The 17,706-nt window shown below is 48.2% G+C and overlaps 7 protein-coding genes across 7 annotated transcripts; 2 read left to right on the top strand and 5 right to left on the bottom strand.

The window, feature by feature from the left end:
- Nucleotides 1-1,184: 1,184 nt before the first annotated feature.
- On the bottom strand, nucleotides 1,185-3,980 carry N7509_012075 (uncharacterized protein; the record flags this gene model as incomplete). The annotated part of the gene is made up of 3 exons (XM_056636712.1): nucleotides 1,185-1,824; nucleotides 1,882-1,995; nucleotides 2,050-3,980. 3 exons carry the CDS (start codon nucleotides 3,978-3,980, stop codon nucleotides 1,185-1,187), a joined length of 2,685 nt encoding a protein of 894 aa, XP_056482742.1.
- Nucleotides 3,981-4,881: 901 nt separating this feature from the next.
- N7509_012074 (DUF1993 domain-containing protein) lies at nucleotides 4,882-5,403 on the top strand (the record flags this gene model as incomplete). Its single annotated transcript, XM_056636711.1, has 1 exon — nucleotides 4,882-5,403. One exon carries the CDS (start codon nucleotides 4,882-4,884, stop codon nucleotides 5,401-5,403), a length of 522 nt encoding a protein of 173 aa, XP_056482741.1.
- A 207-nt stretch (nucleotides 5,404-5,610) lies between these two features.
- Nucleotides 5,611-6,294, bottom strand: N7509_012073 (GNAT family N-acetyltransferase; the record flags this gene model as incomplete). The annotated part of the gene is made up of 1 exon (XM_056636710.1): nucleotides 5,611-6,294. One exon carries the CDS (start codon nucleotides 6,292-6,294, stop codon nucleotides 5,611-5,613), a length of 684 nt encoding a protein of 227 aa, XP_056482740.1.
- A 269-nt stretch (nucleotides 6,295-6,563) lies between these two features.
- On the bottom strand, nucleotides 6,564-7,997 carry N7509_012072 (fungal specific transcription factor domain-containing protein; the record flags this gene model as incomplete). Its single annotated transcript, XM_056636709.1, has 3 exons — nucleotides 6,564-7,268; nucleotides 7,331-7,837; nucleotides 7,902-7,997. 3 exons carry the CDS (start codon nucleotides 7,995-7,997, stop codon nucleotides 6,564-6,566), a joined length of 1,308 nt encoding a protein of 435 aa, XP_056482739.1.
- A 3,487-nt stretch (nucleotides 7,998-11,484) lies between these two features.
- N7509_012071 (uncharacterized protein) lies at nucleotides 11,485-11,943 on the bottom strand (the record flags this gene model as incomplete). Its single annotated transcript, XM_056636708.1, has 1 exon — nucleotides 11,485-11,943. The coding sequence occupies one exon, from the start codon at nucleotides 11,941-11,943 to the stop codon at nucleotides 11,485-11,487; it is 459 nt and encodes a 152-aa protein (XP_056482738.1).
- Nucleotides 11,944-12,848: 905 nt separating this feature from the next.
- N7509_012070 (M protein repeat protein) lies at nucleotides 12,849-15,562 on the bottom strand (the record flags this gene model as incomplete). Its single annotated transcript, XM_056636707.1, has 3 exons — nucleotides 12,849-13,802; nucleotides 13,866-15,310; nucleotides 15,367-15,562. The coding sequence occupies 3 exons, from the start codon at nucleotides 15,560-15,562 to the stop codon at nucleotides 12,849-12,851; spliced, it is 2,595 nt and encodes an 864-aa protein (XP_056482737.1).
- A 574-nt stretch (nucleotides 15,563-16,136) lies between these two features.
- Nucleotides 16,137-17,701, top strand: N7509_012069 (H(+)-transporting V1 sector ATPase subunit H; the record flags this gene model as incomplete). Its single annotated transcript, XM_056636706.1, has 3 exons — nucleotides 16,137-16,431; nucleotides 16,514-17,030; nucleotides 17,089-17,701. 3 exons carry the CDS (start codon nucleotides 16,137-16,139, stop codon nucleotides 17,699-17,701), a joined length of 1,425 nt encoding a protein of 474 aa, XP_056482736.1.
- Between the last annotated feature and the right edge of the window lie 5 nt (nucleotides 17,702-17,706).

Below are 17,706 nucleotides of genomic sequence, written 5' to 3'. Positions count from 1 at the left end.
GTTCACCAAAACCACACATTATCCGATCGAGATAACGACTTATGACTTCACGACAAATTTACGATCAATAGACAAAAACTGAAATCCTGTATATAGCTACTGTCCTATATCTATCTAATTCACACTGAGAATCTTTTGCTGGCCAATCATGATTTATTTCATCTTTTTCCAAGTTTCATTCAAATTCGTGTATCCTCAAATAAGTAAATTAGACAAACCCCCCAAACTCTTTGCTATTATCCCCATTGTTCTCATCCTCCGGCCATCTCGCCGCGATCATGACTCAGAATCGCCGATTCTCGGAAAACTTCGACGATCTCAACTGCCTGGTGTACGAAAACAAAAATGGAGATTATGGAGCCCCGGATTCCCCAAATAGTAACGACAGAAGCAGCGCGGAGCCCTGGTGTGCTGATTCGTTAATAGAGCTATGGGTCTTCAGGGCGGTGGTGGCAAATCCTTGCCGATCTGTTACCATACAGGGGTATGCGAATCCTCTTTTTGCGAACACAGCGCATCGCAGGTCCCCATAGCATCGACAAGAATACCATCGAACTTTTCGCGTGCTGACGTATCGTGATAATACTTTGAACGCGAGTGGGCAGTTGTGATGATCCTCGCAATGGGCGATCGTGAACCAAAGTCGGGACAATGTCTGCTTAGGCCCCCAATCTTCAGGAACGTACCTATACAGATGTAACAGTGACCAAATTCCTCTGCCTGCTTCTCCTCATCATGGGCAAGGGAAGAATGCTGAGTCTGCAGGGTATCCAAGGATCTTGACGCTGGTGATATTTCGACTTGGATCTGACTGGTCGGGATCTCACCCGCGCGCTACCCCAGATTTTCCTGATATCTTGGTCTACTGTATGTTCATATCATAGAAACGTCATAAAGAAGTTTCCAGTATTATTTACTGTTTGTATAATGACTGCGAATAATACCAATTCGGAATTTCCTATTGCGAATACCCCGTGGGACAATCCTCCGTCAATATCCTTGCACGGGCATGATGATAACGGACAGATGCTAGAGACTGAGTGATATTGACGATACTATGTCACAGAAGCAAAGTAAGATTTCTTGTGCTGGCTCCGGGTGAATTCCGGCGAATGAAGGGATCGAAAATCCAAGAGAGAAATAAAGACAGGTACTAGTGATTGAGCCTCGTCGTTTAGGCTAGATCATTGCTTGGAGACAGTGATATCCACACCCCCAGAACCAAGCTTTACTTGCCATCCTTCTCGGATCTTCTTATTTTGTCCCACCGCTGCATATTCGTCATTTGTCCCGGGGGTTTCCACCCAGATAATCGTATCGAGTGCTTTGGCAGGGCCGGGCACGATGTGCAGTTGCAGAGAGGTTGCGTCAGACTTGTCAAGGGAGTACCTGTCGATCTGGCCAGCACTGATGACGACATAAATACCCATTGAAGCGATATAAACTCGTCGTCGCACAGCGTCTCGTGGGTGCACAGTGACAGTACTACCACTGATCGCCATATTTCCTCCATATGTTATCAGTCCGACATCGGGGTCATCAACGACATAGGAAGCCAACCCAAGCATGACGCCCAAGAAATTGGGCCCATAGTCCCCAGAATAATCATCGCCGCGAAGGGTATCTGGGAACGAGTGAAAGCCATTATACATGGAGCCGTCCTCCCGGATGTTGCTGAGCGGGCCGGTAATACCCCCATAGCCGACTCGAAGGAGATAAGTGTCCTTGGGATTTTGGCGGAATTGAGAAAGAAGAGGAAGTGCATTGAGCCCTGATCCATAGTGGTGAATCATTCGCTCAATGCGTTGCAATTTACCACCGTAACTAGAGTGTGGGGATCAGCAAAAATTCCAGCCAAATGAAAACTAGAAGGGAGCTCACACGAAGTCCCAATAACGCCGGGCATTCCCATTCCATCCCCAATGTGACACTGTCGGCATGAATCCCAGGATGCTGTTGATGGTTTTTGTAGCAGTGTTCATCAATTTGAAATAGCTTGAGTCGAACGTCAGAAGAACTCTTAAAAATCTCCTGGTCGCTATAACTTACTTGCTCCAATAGTATATCCCTTCCTGGCCTGTCGAATCCCATGCCATTTCACTCCCAAACGGTTCTGTCTGAGAGTCCCATGCATCAGCCCGAAGCTTCATTGCGGCTTCTACAGCATCTGCTTCGTCCGACCATTTTTCGCGCTGAAGATCGGCAAGAAGCTCTCCAACAACGGTCTCACCCATCAGTCCTAGGCGTGAGTAACCTATTACCCCATCTCCAATTGAGTTTGTTTCAAAGCAGGCAATGGTGGTGTTATAAGCTTGTCCAAGATACCACTGCCAATTGTGAACTTTCAAAATGGAATCATTATCTCTCCCCGCACGATATAGTGCCCAATATGCCCCAATAACATGAATATAATCGTATGCCCGGTCTGTGGCATACGACGCATCCTTGTTCCAAGACCACCAGTTGCCCCAGTTGATCGATTGGTCATACTGGTAGTCAGGAAGTTGTTTGGGATCGTAGAAAAAGATACTTTTGCGAACCGTGAAATCTAAATTTTGGATCTTTTTGGACAGCACTTTGTTGGCGAATTGCTCCAGTTTGGCTACTTCCGACGCATCGGCGAGACCAAACTGTTTCATTGCGGTTGCTAGGTAAATCACGCCACCCTCATCACTTAGCCCCGATATCCAAACCCGAGGCTCCTGAAGAACTTGTGCTCCAGTGGAGTGATCCCATGTTATCACAGATGGAGATCGCCCGAAGGGGTCCGTCGGGTCGTTATACCACATGGATGTAGTTGAGAATTTGCCGAGTCTGCTGATGACTGCTGGGGCTGACTCGGTGATGAAGTAATGAACAGTCTGGACTTTACCATCTTTGTACGTGATGGTCACTTTGGCTCGACCCCAAACGGACCCCGTTGGCGTGAGAGCGAACGCGTTCGTTTGAGACTTCGTGATCTTGAACGCGTCATCGCTCGATTCAATCTTTGAAATGTCAGAGTGAAACACGTAGAGTTGAGCAGTGAGATCGGCGGGGACGACCCATCCCGGAATTCCGATCGTCAAAGGCGTGTTGGTCGACTGAACCGCCTTTTGTATACCGCGAATACCATTCTTGACAACAGAAAATCGAAGCCCATACGTGATTGATTCACCGGTTTGAAGAACCCGAGAACTTGGCTCGTTCCAAGGCGTGACTTCCGCCCATTCATCCTCCGCATAGGCTTTGGTATGGGACTGCCATTCGTAGAAACCCTCGTAGGTTTGACTCCCATAGTACAAAGGATCCGTGCTGGTTTCATCCAAATTTCTCCACGCTTCGAAAGGGGTGCTCGTGTTAAGAAGTGGAGTGACGATCAAGGCAGCTCCAGTTCCAGATGTTGGCGTGACTTGGATATAGCCGGCATCCAAGCCTATATACGGATCAGCCAAAGAGCATTTGGCCGACATATCGTCCGCCGTGCGATTGGAAAAAATGCTATTGAATTCTGTCGGAAATCCGAGACCTCCAATTTCAAGACTTGCATTTCCTTGGTTTGTCAAGGTAAACGATAGACCTAGATCGCCGTCGAGATCTGACCATTTTCGAATAACTTGAAGAGGCGATTGACTCGGCAATGTCGACGCAAGGTCTGCGGCAGCAAGTGCTGTAGAAGCTATTGCTTTCACCTTTTTCCTTGCGCTTGACGAATCGCCTGAAAGCCAAGGAGTAGTTCCAGATTTGCGATAACGGTAGGTTATATCACCATTATGGTATTGTCCATTTCCCGCTCTGTATGAAATGAAGTCAAATGGCATGAAGTCAAAGTCATCTCCAGTTGGTTTAAGAGAAGCTAGAATCTGAGAGTCCTTTACTAGTTTGACGTCAAAATTTGCTGTTGACAAGGACGTATATCCACTACTGAGACCAAGTGTGTCATCTTGAGCGTCAACCCTGAAGCTCAAAATGGCGGCAATGAGAATGCCTCGTAATCTCATGGTGCTATTTCTGATGGGAGGTTCCCCAGATATCGTCAATTACTGCATTCCTGAGTGTGGTTGGTGACTGGTGTCCATCACGGCAGCCGATCGATTTATATGACATTGGCTGATCCATGAAGGGACTAATGCCTTGTCTAAAACATATGTTTAATTTGGAGCTGCAGGTATCAATAGAGTAAATTTCCAGTGGAGAAACTATTTCCGTGAGGTTTATTTACCGGATTGTTCATCCCTTACCCCACACTTCCTCCGTAGCGTTACATCGTTGATTTAGCCTCGTTGTTTACATAGCTTTATCGCTCGGAAAGTTGGTCTTATTCCTGTCAATGGATCAAATTCCAAGAAAGGTCGCGCAGAAAATAGCCCCAGGATTTTGTAAAGGAGAAACCAGATGAGTTCGTTGATGAGCATCTATTCGAAGTGTGGGGGAGTGCGATGTGTCAATGCTGCCTCAGAATTGCTCCCACGATATTGGAACTCTCGTCGCAATTGTATAGCTCGTTCCCAATTGCAGTGATAAATCTCCTGGAAGCCAACTGCCTAATCAGCAAGAAATGCTAAAGCTAGAGCCCCCCTTATCGGACCTTGGTGGAACTTCAATCAGAGTTATGTCTTGGCCCGGATGAGGCGGCTCTACCTTAATCTATGGTCAACAACTAGCATCAAAATGGCCTTCCTCTATTTCTTTGGCTATCTGCCAGCGAAAGACGTGTCTAGCTGTTACTTAAGATTGTCTCAAAAGGTTGGCGAAACGGTTTCCCCATTAGTCCTAGCGCATCGCCCCCAACAGTAAGACTCACAACATTTATCAATGGGTTTCAAACCAGGTTCTTCTTTTCAATCTCCTCTTAACTAAAAATCTTCCATTCAAATCCTACACAATCAACCAATCTTCACTATGAGCCACACTTTCTATGACGGCACTATTGTGGTGCTCCAGCGCATTCTCGACACACTTTCACATATACTCCACCAAGCCGAGAAAGCCTCCAATGCCAGCACTCTCCCCGCGGCTCGTTTGCATGAGGACATGTATCCATTGACCGACCAAATCCGCCTTGTTGTTCAGTTCACAGAGAATCTGACGGCCAAGGTGTCTGGCCGAGAGCCAACGACCTACGAAGGCAGTCCGCTGACGTTCGCTGAATTCCACGAGCGCATCGAGACAGTGCGGAAGACGCTTAACAAGGCCGACAAGAACTATATCAACGAGAATTACGACAATGCTGGACCCACTAAGGTTGCACCCACTGTCTCAATTGATGTTACCAATGCTGTTTACGCTCATCGCATTGCCTTGCCGAACATTTACTTCCACCTCACGACCGCCTATGGAATTTTGCGCAAGGAGGGGGTTCCTCTCGGAAAGATTGACTACTTCACTGGCTTTTTTCCTCCCGGTGAGGCCAAGGGCTATTAGAAAAGGGGGGATATGAGCTGTATAGAAATTTTGTGACTAGACTACGGCAACCTAGCGGTATTGCTGATGCGGGGCTGGTATAGAGACAGCTCGGAGCATCCTGGATCTAGACGAGGACAAACATCGACCAACTTGAATCCATACTCTTGTATTTAACAAACAATATATATAAACTATAATTTCCGTGAGCCATCGATAATGTATTTTTCAATTACGGTGCATAAAGAAAGACATAAGAAGCCCCGATCGCTGAGAATATTTCGCAGAAGCCAACTCCAAGTCCTTAGGTAAAAGATGCCCATCTCCATTTGCCCTTAGTGCTTCAGCAAGAGTACATTTACCAACAGTCGCAAAGCCAAGACGTCTGTAAAGATTCACGGTGACGTGGTTTTCAGGCTTGACCATGAGGCGGATGTATATTTGATTAGGCGACGATTGCCAAGTTCGCAAGTAGTCGACCGCCACCTGGCATAATTTCCCACCAAGACCATTTCCACGGTGCTCTGGGAGCGTAAATAGACTAAGCATTTGCCATCGTTCTTCTTCTGCGTCTGATTTCAACTCGGTTTGCCCAGATTCGGCGGGCAAGGCGAAATCGGCCATGGACATTGGCCCACGTAGTGTGACTTGACCAATCCATTCAACGGGCGGGGGAGTCGTATTTATGTGTACTGGAGTTGCGGCACATATGAAGACCTCACGATCAGGTACTGTCAAACGATCAATCCAGTCGGATTCAGAGAAGGCAGCCTCAATCTCATATGTGGACGAAAATGAACTGGGTGAGGTTTTCAAAGCTCGTAGTCGGAGATCTCGATATTTTTCAGCAGCCTCCAATACATTTTCAGTCTTGGAGACTTTGAAAAATGAATATTCATTTTGAAGCTTCATTTATGCGCTAAGGAATTACTTCAGAGAAGGAACACAGGTTGCTCTCAAGCAGTTAAAACTATTTATCAGCAGCCGTCCAAGGTCTTTGAGTGGATCTGAATGTAACTGACTACGGCCAGCGTGAAAAAGGCCATTCGCGCTTACAGGCGGTTTCCCCACTTTTGACCGGCAATTCTCAAAAATACCGATCGATGAGTCTCAAAACCCATACAAATGATGAATATATGTGCAAAAAGATAAACGTCTTATTTAGAAAACGAAATTAGGATCTATTCTGTGCACATGGTGCCTGACCAAAGAAAGGCCGCGTCAAAGTCATTCGGTATCTCCGGTGCGTCCAAAGAGCCCACATCGAAGCTGGATTGAGCGAGGAAGTCCTGCATCAACGGGTTTCGCAGGGTCATTTCAGTCGTGAGACAAGGGCTTAAATTATCGGCAACTTCTTCAGTAGAAAAATTCCTGTAGTCCATCGACGCCTCGGGCACGGGCGAAGGGCTATGGTGTTCAAGAGGCAACCGTACTGTGGGATCGGCGATGAGAGTCATATTTTCATCATTTGTTGGAGAAAGTGTGGCATCAGATATGCGGTGACTTAAGCAGAGACGAACTCGTTGAAGGTGTTCGTAGAGATCCTTGGCCGCTAGGCTATTGGATGCGCTTAGGACTCTCAAGATCTCAGTTGCGATATCGACCGATGCAAGATCGTTGGGGTCCCCCAAGGGCAGAAGACTTGATATGGTGAGTACCAACGCCGAGGAAAACAAATAGGCCGGAAAAGCGTAGCCGAACAATGACACTGATCCACTGGTCCATTCTTCGACGCATAGTTTCAAACAATACCGCGCAGCGTGAATGCAAGCTTCGCTCAAAACTCCAATGATTGGAGTAATTTCCTCATTTGCTGGAGAGGAATTATCTTTGATATGACAAACGAGTAAATTAAGCAAGACAGGTCGAATTGCCAATATCACACACTATGATAAATCAGATTAGTAATATAAAAAAGCAGCCGACGGTTGGAATTCGAGAAACGCACATAACTGAATTGAAGGTGCAAAAATACTGTATATTTCGAGTTGGGCCTATCTGCCTTGAGCCTGAGATTTTCTGGGAGCGTTTGTACCCATTGTTTCAGCTGAATGAGCAATTTCTGCTCACGCTGGAGAAAGCTTTCGGTTGACTTCTTGCGGCTGTATATTTCTCTGGTCGTGTTCCCTATAATTCTAGCAAGATCAACGGTTGCCACTTGATATTCACTATCTGAGAAATGCTCAGGATATGCTTCAGAGATCAAGTTAGAAGGTGGATCAACGTGGACATCGTCATCGTGGATCTGGACAGGGAACCCTGCTTTAGAACCCCAGAAGCGGTCAAGCATATAGATTGTCCACCATATGCGAACACGATGCTCCCTTTCCACTTGATGTAATGTTTGGCTTTGAGGAACATTATAATTCAATCCCAGGCTGAGACTGAGTCGTAGAGCATTGCCAATCAAAATGTACGCAGAGTGGAATCGGTTGAGAAATTGACAAAAGTATGCCTTTGCGATGGTCAGAACAACCGTTGATGAAAAAAGAACAGGGAGATAGAAAGGGCCTGCCTACAAGAAGGAGAATGCTTTCAATGTGATTCATGCTGGGCCGTTCAGGAATAATTTGCAATAGGCTCATTGCCCGAGCGAAGAACGCAGATCCCGGCATGGCGGACGTGTTCAAGTTTGTCGTGTCGTAAACCGACGAGAAGGCCTGGCCAACGGCGAATAAAGCAAAATATTTGCACTGAAGACCAGGATCATCGAATTCCCTTCTCTGGTAGATGTTATGAAGAACATCCAACGTTTCTTTCCTGAGAACCAAGTGAAAAGCAGGATTTAGGTGACCAAGGGCAGTTTTTACCAATAGCTTGGCATAGACTAGACTTGGCCATTGCACTTCAACATTGAAAAGTGACTCCAGGGTATTTTCATCAGTATATCGCCATCGAGGCAAGTGAAACACTGGCGAATCTGTCGTGCTCAAACACTGGCAAAGACGAGTGGCGAAAGCGGTACAAGCTGCTTCACTGATGTATAATGGTAGAGCCGAGCTACCGAGGCTTTGGAACCATGGAGTCTCTCCAACTGCGTGATCGTGGATAATGGAGCTGGCATCCTCGGGTCGTCGCAGAGGATCATTCAAGTTGGTCGTTTGGTCTAGGGAACTTGAAGGGGCAGGTGGTCCATGAGCCCGGCATGTCCGTTGATCTTGAAGTTCTTGACTATCTTGAATGAGCTGCTCCAGGTAACTATAATTTTCAAGTTAAAATTTGGAATCTCTCAGAATGGAGTTTGCTAAATAAGGAATCTTGTGCGGCACCTTTCGTCAACCCGAATCTTACGATCGCGGTTTGCATAGCGACACTGAGCTGCATAGCCAGCTCTCCGGCATCGCGAGCATGGCTTTTCGCCTGAGCATTTAACCTTTTGCGAGTGGCACCGATGGCAACTGGATCAAGGATTAATAACAATTGACTGTATAAGACTGTAATGGAGTGCTGACGCGATTGGTCTTTTTTGAGATCTTGTCCCACCCGATGGGTCGTGACGTCGAAATTCCGATCGGTGCATTATAGCCACGGAGGTTAAAACAGGACCACTCACTCTTGTCGATCAATGTAATTCAAGCACAACAGCAAAAGACGCGGTAACAGAGACAAGCGCAGAGATGGCCAAATGCAACCAAGTGGATGTTGGGGCGACGACATGATCTCCGGATCGGCCAACTTTCAACCCGCCGACTGCTGGTCCAATCAGAAGCAAATATCGGTCGACACCTAATGCACACACCAGTTCCGAGTCCTTGTAGCTGTACTATATAATAGTTGCTAGCCCTCTGTGTATTTGTGTACTCTAAGCTTTATGATGTGATTATGGAAGATGTGGCTGGATCATAAAATGCTGTGACCACCCCGACCGGTGCTTGGCCTAAGGAGGCTCGAATTTAATTATTTAGGTGATCACGGCTTCCGAGAGAATTTTTTTTCTCGGAAATGCCTCGCTGGAGCTAGGTAATGGCTTTTTCAACCCCGAATATGAAACTTTGCAGGTACAGTGATGCCCCTCCGCCGAAGGTGAGAGGGGGGCCCGAGCCTGAAGATATTCCAGTCCATGGCACTGGCGCAGACGATGTAACAAGCGCCAACAGGAAAATGAGTTCGAGGAGCATCGAGTGACTTGCCTGGGCTGTCCGAATGATTCATGGAAATACTCCTTGATCAGTTCCTTTTGGATCGAATTTGAAGCTACCCACCCTTACTGTTTCTGCTCTAAATAGGTGTGAAATGGAGCCAATGCGACCCTTTATCGGGATGCTGCATTCGAAGCTAATATTCGCATTTCCATTTATTTGAGCTTGTTCGGTGGTGGTAATACGTTATCGCAACGGATTTAATTCTCGTATTCTTCGCTATGTTGCCAACTACCAATGCCATGATCTTCTCCTCCTCCTTATTTGTACCACAGTCACGGAGGGCTGTAGTATGGTGGGTGACTACATGCGCTCTTGTATGTTTTGATATGATGTATGTGTCCTATTATTATTATTTTTTCTTAAAAAAAGGGGCTGAGTTGGGTGCGCCTGTTGGTCTATCTCTTGTGGCCTTCTTCTGCCCTGAATGTACGCAGATAATGTAACCCTCGGAAAAGCCTGAAGCTATTCTAATTTCTCGAAGGCCCCTCGTTCTGATGTCTTACAAGCTCCCTGGAGCTTCACAGCCGGGTGATCAATTTCATTGTATGGAAAGTCGTCGGGCTCGGAACACCCATCCCCTTTGAACCAAAGACCGTTGGGATAGAAAGGGCTGTACCATATTGCATGTGCCTTGAAATAGTATTTCAGTCGGCAATCGGTCTCCAATTTTAAATTCATCAATCGTTCCTGGCATTGGCGTTGACATTTGGTCAGTTGTTCTGATCTCGCTGATAGCATGTCCTGGACCTGTTTGGTTTTCAGAAAGGCCTCAACCTTTGCGGGCCACACGTTACGCTTTTTAGGACGACCACGACCCTTCTTAAGGCCGTCGAGTGAATTTTTACCCCCCCATTAATTGTCTCCAGGTTTCAGATCCCCTCACAGCTTGGTTCGTCGCTATACGCTTCTTTATCGTTTCTGGCTTCATAAGATTTGTGATTGCTATATCGAACATTCTTGCCGCTTCAGGCGATCGTCTCCATGTATTTGTAGATTGTTTCTCTGTGGCCTTTCGGACGTAATACCGAATAATTGTTCCGACAAAGCTGTTATTCTTGTCAGGAAACAGTTTGAGGGATGGATTCTTTTTCAGTAGCTCGTGAAATGCATTTTCAACAGCCGACTCAGAAAGAATAGTTTCGTTTTGTTTTTCCAGATGTCGAAGCATCATCGCTCTATTAAGATAAATGAGCTTTTTGTGTGGATTCTCAAATTTCTTGAAAGAGCCCTGACGTAAAAAATACATCGGTTGTGGCACTGGAATGCCTGCAAAGCCACAGGACGCATTCCACACAAGGTCATGGTAGACGCGTGAATCCCAGGCATGTGTCTCATAGAAGAAAGCTTGGGTATGGTAAGAGACGAAGAGAAGATAGTGAATTTTTTTGGTCGAACGATCCCGTATCACCTCGAACCAAGGCTGTTCCTTGAACAAAAAGGGTCGGCCCTTGTGCTTACACGGCTCAATACGAAGTATTTCCATCGATTTATTCACTGGAATAATCTTCTCGCGCGGAATAAATGCATTTTCCTTGCCAATCAGGAGGATGACCTTGGACTGCATATTGAGCCACGTGTTGAAATCATGACACTTTTCCACTATGAGGTCCCAATTTGGGTATTTTTGCTCCCATTTCACTCCTTGCGGTGTCCAATGCTCTTGAATGGGGATCCTGTTTTGAGTCTTTATGAATGAGTTCAGTCCTAGCCTGGCATAATGCATCCTTAAATAGGGATTGGATTCATCGGAGACCTGCCCCCAGAGATGACGGTGGCTTGACCAGGATGGGTAATTCCAGAGAATTGTGAGTGGGTCGTTTGCAGATCCTGTCGGTTTGGTGAGAGTTGGACCGATAATAACGTCGTTCGAAATCCGAGTGAGGTCTTCCACAAAGACACTCCATCTTGCGTCGATGGCTGGGTCTTGGCTAGGCCAAGAGTCTCTGGGTGTGGTTCCAGTCTAATCAAAATCACGGATCCGGAATTTTTCATCGCGTTTGATTTTGATATCGCGAGAGAGGTCAAGTATCTGGGTCATAAGCTCTTTGTCCACGACGTGCAAGTCGAGGAAGGTCTTCTCCCATGACATCGAAAATGAATTCTCTCCACGACGTCCCAGATAACCGAATATCTCTTTAACATTTTTCGCATGCTCTACTGCATCGTGTGCCATTCTAAGTGCACGCTCGAATCCTTTGCGCGAAATGTCATTTTCCTCAGCTTCTTTGTTCTCAAGATCACCGGTATCGAAGGAGCCAGATTCGATTTCCTGAAGCTGATCCACCGACTCTCCATTAAGTTGATCTTGTAACTCCGAGATCGAATCATCATTTTCAAGGTAATAACAAACAGATTCATCAATTTCCATCCACGTTAGGCTGCACAGAGTGTCGGTGCTGCTCTCTTGAGAGTTGGTCATTTTGAATGCTCGGTATTCCAATTAGGAAGACGAATACTCGCCCAACATTGACGTGGAACTCTTCGGACATACTCAATGCCCTATAATCACGGAGAGCAGTGGCCATGGTAGAAGGTCACGGTAGTGATGGGTGAAATAGTTAGTTGGTGTGAAACTTGAAAGACTCAGCACACTGGTGCCTGAAGCAAAGCGTCGACGCAGAGCAGACCGTAACCATGTTTACATCAGGTCCCCTATAGTGTTCAATGGTGTTTAGATTAATGCGTGTAGGCACCGATTGATTCTATAGTTTGTTATAAACACTCAGCTTTGATATAGTTGCTATATACGCTGGCAAGATGGCCGAGTGGTCTAAGGCGTTACGTGCGTGGCCCTAACATTACCACTACATAAAGACTCTTCACTAATAACCTCACAGGTTTAGGTATCACTGTACACCGTACAAGATGCAATCCGTAATCTTTCGGGGCGTGGGTTCGAATCCCACTCTTGTCATTTTTTATACCTATACCTAGGTATTTGTAGACACCTTCCCCACAAAGAGCAGCGTTTTGCGATTCGGAGGTTATTATCTTGTCTATCTTCCGGTGGACGGAATGGGAAGGGGATTGAAATTTTGCGTAGGTAGTCACAGACATATTATACAGGGCCCGGAAAACAACTTGAACCGAACTTGAAGCCTCGTTCTCGCCGCCGGGTGATATACGAGAGGTAGGTACTAGGTAACACCTAGATCGAATTTATGGGTATACCATGTAATGCTACTAGTAAATCATCGTCGTCATGAAAACTTTCTATATACAACTTTCTAAATAAATTACACACAACAGAAGCGTATGAGCGAGTAATTAGAAGGGGCTAGCAAGCCTAGAAACAAAAAAGAGGCAGCCTTTTACATGCTTCCGCTATTTCATAGTGCTATCAACCAGCTCGCGGTAAATCTTCTTCAGATCAGAAATATCGGCCTGAAGCTCCTCGACCTGCTCGCTCTTCTCGCCGAGCATCTCAAGAGTGGTCAGGTACCGCTGGTCGATTTCAGCAAGCTTACCCTCAAGTTCTTCGACCCGGGTATCGGAAGTTTGCTTTTCTTCAAGCTCGCGCATAAGGTCAACAACCTGCTGCCGAGCTTCATCGCGTTGAGTGGTGACACGCAGAAGCTCGTCCTTGGACCCGGCGCGCTCACTTTCCAATCGGCGGACTGTTGCGCTCATGCGCTCTACCAATTGGACTGATGGGCCGGCACCCACGGTGGACTCGGATATGATGTCGTTGATACCGCGCGATGCGGCGGCTTGCGTGCCGCCATATGCGGAGGGAGTGGTAGGGTCTCCGGTAAAGAACTCATCGGGCTCGAATTGAATTGAGGGTGTTTCCATGATCATGGATGGTGTGTTCAGTGAGGTGTTGATTAGAGGAGGGGAAAGTACACCCTGGTTGATCGAGGCTGGATAGGAATTTTGACGCGGGGGAGTGCCGATATCTGGAGAAGCGGCGGATGGAATTGTTGAAGAGCGGCGGCTGGTTGGGCGATAGTCTAACAGACCAGATGGCACTGCATCAAGATTGCTTGAGCGCCGCGTAGATGGAACGGGTGAGATGCCTCGAGGCTGTTGCAAACTGTTGACCTGTTCTCGCCATCTGGCACGTTCTTCCTCGAGCTTTTGTGCCCATGTCGCGTCAGAAACCTTCTTTTGCTCGGAGAGATCTTTCTGACTAGACGAAAGATCATCGGCTGTTTTCTCCAGCTTCTGTTGCAGTTTCTGCAACTCTTCCATGCGCTCGTCTAATTGGCTCTCGAGATCTTGTTCGTTCTCTTTGGCTGTATCCACATCTTCCTCCAGTTTCTTGGTCTTTAAGTTCTGTAGCAAATTATTGTTAGTATTCTGCAGGTAGGGGGACAGTGACCGGATGCAGAAACTTACTAACTCCCGAATCTTCTTTCGCAGGTCAGCTTCTCTTCTTGACACATCGTCGCGTTCTTTCTCCACACTGGCCAGTCGGGCGAGCAGGGATCCCTCAAGGGTGTGCCAATTTTCACTAGCAACAGAATATTGGGTCTGAAGCGTCTCGATTTGCCGTAGGAGCTTGGCTTGGGTCTCTCCAGTTGCACCGGATGAGGCCTCTTCTGCGCGTGAGCGGAGGCTTTCCATCTTGCTTTCCAAAACAGATTGTTCGCCCTTCAGCTCGGCCTCCAGCATACGCGCACGCTCCTTCTCCTGTTCTGCCTTTTCTTTCAAGCTGACAATCTCCTTCTTCGTCTTCTCTTCGCTGATGTCCCGCTCGATTTTGATAGTCGAGAGTTCCTCCTCGAGGTCGTCGGCTCGACGTCTTTCTTGCTCCAACGCATCTGACTGCGCCTTAGACTCGGCCGTTTCTGCGCGTGAAACAGCACGGCTCAGCTGTGCCTTCATTTCTTGCACAGTTTGACTGAGTGCATTGCGTTCGTTCGTAACAGCTTCAAGGTCCTTGGCCACTTTGGTTTGCGACGATAGCGAGTCATTAGCTCTCTTCTCGGCAGCCCCGGCCCGTTTCGCCTTCGCTTCCGAACTAGCAAGGTCTCTTTCCATCTTCTCGGTTTTTTTCTTGCTTTCTGTCTGAGCTTTAGTATTGTCGGTCAGCTGCTGACGCAACTTCCTGACGACAGTTCGGTGGTCCATTTCGGACTTGGAAAGCTTTTGCCCCTCTTCCAGGAGTAAAGCAATTTTCGCATCCTTTTCCAGAAGTTGCTTTTCGACACTGCCAGGAGAAGCGGACGCGGCCGCACTCTTAGCGGATTCGGCAGCTTCTTTGGCCAAGTATTTGAGCTTTGACTGCAATGCATCGATACGTTCAATATATCCATGAATTTCTTCTTGCCGCTGAGACTCAGGTGTATCGGCGCCACTGTGTATCTCTGACAGGGCATCTATACTGGGGCGTGGACTTTCCACGGATGCACGGTTATTGGGAGTCTCAGCCTCTTCCACAATCGCGGGCCGTTCATCGGCGATGTCTGAAATCGAGGGACGCCCCCCGGTATCGCCAGAAGGTCGCGGCAGAGTCTCCGCAGCACCGCCATCTATGGACTCGCGCGTAGGCGGCTCCACTTCAGAGCTAACCCTCGGCGCTGAGTCTCCTTCTTCGACAGCCTCTTCTACAATTGAGGAGCTTTTGGGCCCCTCGGCGACTTCGGCGGAAGACGCAATGTTTGCGTCGATCTCCAAGCTTGAACGTCCATCGGTGCTCGGCCGAGGGCTGGCATTCGGCGATGACAACCCACTCGGCGATGATTGGGAGTTTCGGGCCGCAGTATTTTTTACCATAGCTCGTGCCAGGCGCTCCTGGAGTCGGTCATTTCTGCGTGCATTGGAAGAGCTGCGCGAAATCGCTGGGTATTCTGTTAGCTCAGCGCTACAGTAATTGATGGGGAAGCAAAATTCATACAGCCAGCAGGAGATCGTGAGATTGGCGGTTGTGGCGCGACAGTTTCGCCCTCTTTAGCCTTTGGTAGTCCATTCTTTGCTCTCTCCTCCTCGTCCATCAGGATATTATCCAATCGCGATTCAACACCTGCCACAGCCTGTTGGAAGAAATTGCCCATGGCCCATTTGGGCTTCTGGCCTTGTGAGTCCTGCGACATGACGAATAGGTGTGGTTTATAAATAACGATTCGGCTACTGAGCAGCAAATGCTTCGTGTTCGGATTGCATGAGATCGGCGGGGTGATACACGGTGAATGTTGGAGGGCTCGAGAACAGTTTTTCGAAGAGACGAAAGGTTCAATTGGCGTCAAGGGTCAAGAGAGAATAGGCGAGAGGGTGTAAATCAAAGGATTGTAAGATTCGAGGTTGAGCTAGAAGTACAAGGCAAACAACCACGTTGCAGAACGAATGTCGCACAAGCGTAAGAGTGCGCGAAGGGGAAAGCCTTACTGTGGGGAGATCCCAAGGCGGTGGAAGATAAAGATCAACACCAAACAGAATGCGCTCAACCTGAAAGCGAGAGAGTTGGAGATGGAGTTAGAGGTGGAGGAGTGAAAGTGGAGGAAAATCGGTGGGAGCCGCGTTGACGGGACCTCGTTGAGTCTTGGCGGTGCTTCCGTCATCCCCTCAAGCTCTCCCCTTCTCCTAAACTAAGAACGGAACTCGAAACTTACAACAACTGCACAACTCACCCACCCTTCTGCTTTGGCCCCGGGCCTTATTCCAATCACCATGTCGCTAGACCCGCCAACCTACCTCAGCTCTCTGCAGAATAATATCCGTGCCAGGCCAATTCCCTGGGACGGCGCCGTCCGTGCGGGCAACATCACCGATGACCACCTTAAGAAGATCAAGGCTGTGGACAAGGTGCGAAAGGAGCAGCGAATTCAAACGGTAGAGTCAGATCTGCCGGGATACACAAGCTTGCTTGCGGGAGGTGAAAAGGGGAAAAGTGTCTTGGACTCGGCTTCGCGGAGGACCGACATCGTTCAATATATCTTGGTGTTGGCATCGGACTTGATCCAAGGTATGCAGTGGCCAACTCACCCCAGTCATGCTATCTCATCTCATGTCAGTGTCCAATTTCTAACCTCTTTCACCTAACCCAGATGTTCCTGCGCTTGCTGATTCCCTCGTCTCGCACCCCGAACCGTACAAGCCATTCCTACCATTCCTGCACCACTCGACAAATGCCGAAGATCCCATTCCCCTGCTCGCATCTACTTTCCTCACGGCATTAGTGTCGCACAGCCTCACCGCATCATCTAAACCAGCCGCCAGGGACCAGGAAGCTCTCCCACAGCTATATGTTTATCTTTCTACCTTGGCCAAGAACCAGGATAGCGGCCTGCAGGATATCGGTGTTCAAGGATTTTCGGAGCTCTCCCGCAAAAAGAACTCGCGCGAAATATTCTGGACTCATAGAAAGGAAACTCTGGATCCTCTGATCCAGACCCTGCGCACCGCCGCGGGGACGAAGGAGAATGGTGGCTCATCTGGAAGCAGCACACGTGGCATTGAGCCTGGCCTGGCAGGCGGAATTGGTCTTCAGCTGCTTTACCGTGTACTTCTGGTAGTCTGGCAGCTCACATTTGAAGGCGAGCTTGTTGGTGAGGAGCTGCAAGAGTAAGTAGTCCGCTCGAGGAATTCCCATCTAAAGTTAAATTGCTGACGGCCCATCTAGGAATCACGAAATTATTCAACTCTACACTCAACTCCTCCGTCTCTCACCCAAGGAGAAGACGACCCGACTGCTCCTCGCAACCCTTTACAACCTCTTCTCCCACAACCGCACAACTCTCCTCCCTGTTGCTGTGTTCGTCCGACTACCCGCTCTCCTGACCAACCTCGCTGGGCGTCACCTTACGGACCCCGACCTCCTCGAAGATCTGACTGCGCTGTCCACCATGCTAGACGAATACACCAAGACACAGACTACCTTTGATCAGTACGCCACCGAGGTCCAATCTGGCCATCTGCGCTGGTCGCCCCCGCATAAGAACCCCACATTCTGGAAGGACAATGCGCGCCGGATTCTCGATGAATCTAACGGCGCCCTGCCCAAGAAACTGGCCGAGATCCTATCAAAGAGCTGGGACAATGACAAGCAAGTTCTTGCTATTGCTTGTAACGATGTGGGCCACTTGGTCAAGGAGCTGCCGGAGCGACGTACGCAGCTCGAGAGGTTGGGTCTGAAGGCGCGGGTGATGGAATTGATGGCCGACAAGGACGAGTCAGTACGATGGGAAAGTCTGCGGGCTGTTGGAGAATGGCTTCGTTATACCTTTGACGCATGATGGAT

This window comes from Penicillium cosmopolitanum (assembly GCF_028827165.1).
Source record: "Penicillium cosmopolitanum strain IBT 29677 chromosome Unknown utg000011l:1.0-3548175.0:1.0-3550911.0, whole genome shotgun sequence".
NCBI classification, from domain to species: domain Eukaryota; kingdom Fungi; phylum Ascomycota; class Eurotiomycetes; order Eurotiales; family Aspergillaceae; genus Penicillium; species Penicillium cosmopolitanum.
This window is presented reverse-complemented; position numbering and strand designations above follow the sequence as displayed.